General features: G+C 37.4%; 1 protein-coding gene across 1 annotated transcript in view; it reads right to left on the bottom strand.

Annotated features, from left to right (window-relative positions):
- Window positions 1–1,567: 1,567 nt before the first annotated feature.
- GPATCH2 (G-patch domain containing 2) overlaps window positions 1,568–7,796 on the bottom strand; it is a 188,588-nt gene continuing 182,359 nt past the window's right edge. The window contains exon 10 of the mRNA XM_003800146.3: window positions 1,568–2,428. Within this exon, the coding sequence (XP_003800194.1) occupies window positions 2,208–2,428 (221 nt within the window). The 3' untranslated portion in view covers window positions 1,568–2,207. The remainder of the gene's footprint in view (window positions 2,429–7,796) is intronic.

Genomic DNA, 7,796 nt, shown 5'->3' with positions numbered 1-7,796 from the left:
AAGGCATGTCAAGGTAAGGGCATGGCAGAAGCTTGGGGTGTTGTTCCTTCTCTACTTTGAAGGTGGTTCATGTTCTATATAGGACATTTATTATGTACAGTTAAACACTTCAGTAGAATAGGAAATACTTTAAGTCCTCCGTGAGACCCATAGGGCTCTAGGTGTCAAGAGGAAGAACTTGCTTCTATTAGCAGAAAACATAATTTTTTTTTTTTAAGAGAAGCCTAAGTGAGCATCTTACAGGGGCTGGTTCAGAATATTTGTACCTGTCTATAACGGCAACAATAAGAAGCACTCATAAAGACTGTAATATTTCATTAACAAGCCCCCCATACCAGTTTGGTATCTCCTTTACTACAAGTTTTACCTTCATTAGAACAAGTAAGAGTGAAAATGAATAGCCAAGTCCTCAGGAGTCTGGCATCCGTCTCACAATGACCTCATGGTTTATCATCCATGACTCAAAATCCAGAATTTTAGAAGGTCTTTAGGCAATGGAATTAAAAAAACACCAAATACCAAATTCTGAATAGACCATAGGGTACAATACACTATTGCAAAGAGGTTTTAAAACCTGTAGCTCATCTCCCCCCATCTTTTCTCCCTTACATAGATAGGATGAGCACTTAGGAAAAAGAAGATGAGTTAAAAAATGGCAAATTTCCCGGGTACAAATGTGTAGAAAATAATCAGATAATAGGGTTGCTTTATCCAATGGGAATTCTTTAAAACATTACTGCATCTGATAGACTATAGTCCCCTAACCCACCTGTTCTACCACAATACCCCTAGGAAGGAAGATAATTCTCCAGAAATATGTACATTGGACAAACTATATAGGCTTTCAAATAGCAGGTTGACCTTCCCTCCCTAGGTGGCAGTGTTTTCTTTAGGGGCCCATCTGACAAAGGCCTAGTACAGCTCTTCTACTGCCTTCTAAAAACTCTTCTGGGGATCTATGAAATTAAAAAAAACACCATTAGAAAGTTGACTCAGATGTATTATCTTTGCTTTACTCAACCAATAAAGGCTATCACAAATGGAATAATAATAATTATTATTAATTCTTAATAATGAAGATAACAAATTAAGATCTTAAGAGCAATTTAGAATCTCTGATACTGTGAAGCAAATGATTCAGAAATAACTCGATCCTAGGCACATGGTAAAAACACTTGTTATGCTAGGTTTTAAAGTAACAGCTTAGATCTCAGAAAGGGCAGATCAGTACCATTCACTTCTTTTGTTCACCTTGTAAATGGGTTGGGCCTTTGCCCAAAATGTGAGTTCTTAGGAGAGCCATTTAAATCTTCAAATAAATTGATTCACTCTTTTAATAAATTACTCCAGTGATTAAAATTTAAAGTAAGTTTACTACACTTGAGTTGATCTTAAAAAAAAAATATCAGTCTTTGGGAAGAGAGAGGTAGAAGTAAGTCTGGATTAGTAGAATTTACAGTTCAGTCGTGGTGAATTTAAAAAATACATTTTTCTTTCAATAACTAGTTTATGTTCTAAATGAGGTAAAATTTATAAAATCTGCATTAAAATAACGTTGAGGGCACTCTGGTGATAACAATGATGAGGTTTATTTTTTGTCAGAACGTCCAAGGGAATCATCAATTGCTTGTTTATCAATGTGAACTTCACACTACATTGTCCAAGGATAGAAAATGAATGGGTATCACTCTGTCAGGAAGTCCTCACGACCAATTCAAGGAATCTGAAACTGTCAAGCCTTTCAAACAAAGATCTGCTGAGGACTTCCCTGATATGATGATAGGTCTTTTGGCTTACAGTAGATAGGGATGACAGAAACACAGTCCTCCTGCCTATCCAATTTTAGAAACCCATGGGGGTGCTCACATTGGCCTGGGCACTGCACACATACACGAATCAAGCAAAGTATTAGAAAGTATCGACATGTGAGATTAAAATAAATAAGAGAATTGAGCTGCTTTTTATATGCTAGAAATAGCTGGAAACTACTGAAAAAAATGTAATGGGTAGGGGTTTTCACTTTAGCACCAGGAGCTGTGATGAAATTCCATTTCTCTCACTATGGCAGGAGTGTATACAGGTAGGAAGCTAGTGACACGTTTGAGGCAATGTAGATTTCTGCTTCAAAACAGAAGCCGTGTTCTAATTTTAGAACAATGGGACACAGTGAATACAATCTGTAAAATATTTCTTCTTTGCTTTTCTTCCTAGGTGGATTTTCCTGAATTGGGGGCAGTAGTTGCAGGAGTAGTTTTTGGTAGAGGGAATCCAAGTCCTAATCCTTTTGGCCTCTGCATGGCTTGAATGGGCTCAGAGATCCCCTTGCCTTCTCGTCCAAGGCCTGACCCAGGTGTCCAGCCCATATTTTGAAGCATTCGGTTTCCAATGTTATTTTCTAGAATTGGCTGGGCGTTTTCACCTACAAATCCTGAAATGATAAAATGACAATATACGTTCATTAGTATGGACACAGGTGAAGAATTTCTTAAGCTACTAAAACCATGTTTGCCTGAGTGTTTGTTTTTAGTAAGGCACCAGAGAGGGTTGTTTATTTATCTTTGGTACTCCTTGTAGCAGAGGGAACAGTGGAAGAACAGAGGAACGATTTTCCTTGGAATTTCAGCTCTACCAGTTAGTAGCATGGTGAATTATTAACCTCTGTGGGCTTTTGTCCTCTCATCTGTAAAGCAGGCATAATACAATATACACTGCCTATTCACAGAAAGTTGTAGGATCAGATGAGATCATATAATGTACTCTACAAATGGATTTATTTCATTACTACGTTAGCCTCATGGGTAATTCTGTAAATCACCAGCTTATACCATTATGTCTTACGTTTACCCAGGGTTTTAAGAGTCAACCAAACCAAACCAAACCAATGGCATCCTCAATTCCTAGGAATTTACATGCGTTTTTTTTTTTTTTTTTTTTGCCATTTTTGGTCAGGGCTGGGTTTGAACCCACCACCTCTGGCATATGGGCTGGTGCTCTACTCCTTTGAGCCACAGGCACCGCCTGGAATTTACATTCTTATAATCCTCTTCTTGTTATTTATTATTCAGTCTGTAGCTGATACATGCATCTTTTAATTTCTTCTGCCTTCTTCCACCAACATGTTTTAATGACTATAGAATTAGGTAAGGTAAGAAAAATAAAAGAATACTGAAGTAGATAGATACATAGTTATATAGTTCTAAATGTAAAAGACAGTCCTCCTTATTCTCCCCCCCCCCTTCCTTCCTGTCCTCCTCAGCTACCTGTATTCCTTATCTGGAAAAGGAGATTGGCTAGTACTTAATATGAGATTTAGATAGAGCAGTTGTTCCCTCTGTTTTCTTAGCAAAGACAATGGAGAAATGCATCTATTTTAAGCCTTTCTCTCTGATGACATTTTCAAAGATAAGACTTTTAATTTAAATTTTCTTAGAGGCCTGTGTAGAAAAGGTTGAGGATATGTATCTAGGGAAAGCTTAGAGGTACTAAATATCTGAAGGCAAAGGATTCAGAAGTAAATGGATGTCATAAAGTGCAGGGAGTCATGAGAACCTGAACTCCCCCCCCCAGCTGCAAGCATGGTCTTGGGCTGGCTGCCCCGGCTGTAGTACAGGCTGGCTCTCCTTTTGCACTGGTCCATATCTCCCTATTTTCTAGCAGCAGCTCTTGGATTACCGTGTATGAACAGGGAATGTAGCAATTCTGGGGCTAATCAGAAACAAGCAACCAGAGCTCTTAATTATCAGAGCATTTCTCACAGTTATTCTCTTTTCAGAAGAAGAAAGTGATTATCAAAGAAACTAATATTGACGACTGTGTAAGAGAAAAAAGGGATGAAGGTATCCTGAACAACCTTTGTTCTAGTGGGAACATATTCAGCCCAATCTCTTACACCAGAGCTCAAATTTCCAGGGACATAGCGTTTGACGACCATTCTATCCACAGGCCTCAGGGATACAGATACACACTTGTCACATATCTGCAGAATACCTGTGGAATGCCAGCTTAGTCCTGGGTCTAGCACATTTCTAATCTGAAATGTGGACTGTGTTTCCTCCTAGACAGGATAAAATGGGCAGCTATTGACAAGACCACCCACTACTCCAAGGGCTCTTGTGAGACAGACCTTTCCGTAGTACCAGCCCACTCTCCTGCCACCCCTTTGCCACTATCAACTTTTTCCTCCCTGGCTCAGGTTTATGACAGCACCTTGTTCCCTACCCTCTCCCACCAACTCCAAAGTTGGGACTCTCTGTTCAACTCCTTCTCTGACACTATGTTTGGGATGGTTAATAGTGGCACAGAAAGATTCTAAAAATATGAATAACAATAACAACAATATTAACTATGGGCCTCCAGAGTGTTCTACTTCTTGGCCTGGGTGCCGGTTACACAAATGTCCAGTTTATTATTATTCTTTAAACTCTACATATACATTTTTTTTTGTATTCTTTGACATATGTATTTCATAGCAAATAATAGGAAATAGTGTTGAAGCAATTGGATAGTTTATCTGGTAGTTTGTATCTGGCATTCTGGGAGAATCCATGTGATTCTTACTTGTAGAACAAGGAAAAATGAAAAATGCTAAAGATGACTTGTAGTAACTTTAACTCACTTACTACAGGGTAATCATTAATTGATTTTAAAAGCCCTTTATTAAATACTTGGTATTCTTGATCTTCAGTGCATTTTAGGACTGAGGATAGAATACATCATTGCCATTTGCCAAGTTCATACAGGGCGTAAGAACTGGATTAAGAACAGGATTCCACAATAATTAGTTGGTTTCGGAATTATCAAATGAATTCTTAGGGCACTGAAACAAATACCTTAATATATAACAGAAAAAAACTTCAAACTACCTACGGCTTGAATGGTAACCTCTGATGTGAAAGAAAAATTCCTGACTAATATTTATTGCTTCAACAAGGCAAATTTTCATAAACAGATATTACAAATTTGTGTGTGTGTATGAGAGAATATGATGGACCTCTTCGTTATAAAAAGAAAAACCTTTGTCAAGAATATTACTTAATATAATAAAACACAATTAATTTTTTACACTGAAATAATGATTATGGTGATAATGAAGACAGATCTCCAAATTATGTAATTTTTTCTCAACAGCTGAAGATCAGGTACGTCAGGTTGAATGGTATACTAGCATTTTGTCTCATATCCCTGATTCTTTGATGATTGCCATGAATTAATTTAATTTCATCCATAAGCTAAGAATCAGATCAGAGGTCTAATGCTGCTCTAGGCTATACATCTGTTTATCCACATTTTTAACAGCTTGCAAAAGTTCAGGTTTATAATTTAATATTTAAAAAAAAATAAGGCCAATTAAAATATCCTTGTAAAAATTGCTAAATTATGGTCAATTTTCAGTCTTAAAGTGAATAGCAAATTATAATTGAGTAATTATCATAATTTAAAAATGTTGGCATTTCAAGCAGGGTGGCCTGGGGTGGCTACCATACTCCCATGCTTGGGTTTAATGGAAATGGAAAATAACTCATTATCTCTCTATCTCTTTTTTAAAATGGTATTTCCTTTCTCTTCTTTATAAAAACAAAATAACATAAAAGAACAAAGCATTATCTTGTACTTGGTAGAATAAAAGAGTAACATTTAATTCCTTAAATGTTTAAATTCTTTCCACATAGAAATACAACCTAAAAAACAAAACAAAACAAACAAAAAAAGATTCTTCATTTTTCGTAGAAAATGATTCTAGAGTGAGATCTACTGTTGGTCTCTCATCCTTCTTTTATGAGATTAAGACTTGGGAGTGGAACAACTCCGTCTCAGCACAGTATATATACCGCAGCCATAATTTCATTTTCTTTCGCTCCTGGCAGTGTTAAATCCTTTAAGTCCTTCCCTAGAAGGCTCACCTGCTTGGGCAATTTTAGCTAGCAGTACACAGCCTGCTAACCTTCTGTGCGCTCCCACTCCCAGCCCTGTCTGCTGGATCTCTTATATCGATTACAGCTGAGTTGGTCCTTTCCCCTCAAATCTTCCAAAGAGTACCATGGAGGGTAATTCTCTTGCATAATTGGCTCAAGAGATGAAAATCTTGTATCGGCCTCTTTTAGCCACTAATCTATCCAGCTGACTGCAAGCCTAATTGGCAGCTTGTTTAGTAATTTGGCTCCTAAAGTGTTGTATTGATGTTGGATAAACAGCCAATGGAAGGGGAGGTGACACATGCTGCTTCCCATAGAACGGCTAGTGCACTCCGCCTCTGTCCCTACCCTGTACTCAGCAGGCATTTATTGGTCCCGATCACTCTTCCCATCCTCTTTCTTCCTATTACTCTACTAGCCAGCTGAGGAGCAGAGCCATTATTATTATTAGCAATGTCAATAAAACTTCAAGTTTATAATACTGCTCTCTGTTCTCCATAATTTATGTACATGGATTTTTGATAATTGTTAAGAACTCAAGGAACAGCACAAGCACCATTTAAGATGAGAGAAAGTGGTAGGTGTCCTACTCTGTGTCAAATGTATTATTTCGTTCCTCAATACAAAAAAGCCTCACTAATTCAGACTAGTCTGTATTTTATCTACAATACTGCAGACATTGTTCATGTTACTTTTGTTAACTAAAATCATTTCAAATAGTTAATTACTTAAAAATATAATGCACTGGGTGGTGCCTGTGGCTCAAAGGAGTAGGGTGCTGGCCCCATATGCTGGAGGTGGTGGGTTCAAACCCAGCCCTGCCCCCCCCCAAATATATATATATACACACACATACATAATATATAATGCACTTACTACCAGTTTTTTAATTTCTGAAGTAACGAAATGTAGAGAACAAAAGATATGATTTGTTATGTTATAGCTAAAATATCTAATAAGAGCACTCACTCTTGCTGATATGACATGTTTGGAAGAGGGAGTGCTCTTATTAGATATTTTAGCTATATAGACATATTTCTTATGAAATGACCATGACCATAAAAGATTATGTGCTTTAAAAAAAAAAACAAAACAACTAAAAACCTGGTTGGGTGCAGTGGTTCTTATCTGCAAAAATCCTAGCACTCTGGGACGCAGAGGCACTGGATTGTTTGAACTCAGAAGTTGGAGACTAGCCTGTGTAAAGAGTGAGACCCTGTCTCCGTTAAAAATGGAAACAAAACAAAACCTCTGCCAGGTGTCATGGTTGGCGCCTGTAGTCCCACATACTTAGGAGGCTGAAGCAAGAGGATCCCTTGAGCCCAGGAGTTTGAGATTGCTGTGAGCTATGATAATGTCATGGCATTCTATCCAGGGTGAAGAGATTCTGTCTCAAAAAAAAAAAAAGAACCCCTCCCCAAACCAAACCAAACCAAACCAACAAACCCAAAAAACTTACAATAAAACTGCATTGGTCCTGAAGGCACACAGCAATAATTATTTGTGATGATATAATGAGAATATGTTTTGGTCCACTGACTATGTACCAGGCACATGGTATAATTGTTAGGTACATGACATTCTTTATTTTGTCCTCAAAACTATGCAAGGGGGAAGGTTTAATGGTTCTCAGAGAGGTGAAATAAAACTTGACCTTGACCACATAGTGAGTAAACTAGGATTCGAACTTTGTTGGTTAAGCTCACTACAAAAGCCTACCCACCTTCCATTACCTGTATTACCTCCTTATAAGAATTTTTATTAGAGATGATATGCCATTCAAAAAATCCATTCGGTAATATATGGATTAAAAATATTAAATTCTCTCACTTTGTATATTGGCAAAATGTAGCACATACACATTGACATACTTTGATAATTTGG

Source organism: Otolemur garnettii, unplaced genomic scaffold (genome assembly GCF_000181295.1).
Source record: "Otolemur garnettii isolate 467f Iridium unplaced genomic scaffold, OtoGar3 scaffold00168, whole genome shotgun sequence".
In the NCBI taxonomy this organism is placed as follows: Eukaryota; Metazoa; Chordata; class Mammalia; order Primates; family Galagidae; genus Otolemur; species Otolemur garnettii.
This window is presented reverse-complemented; position numbering and strand designations above follow the sequence as displayed.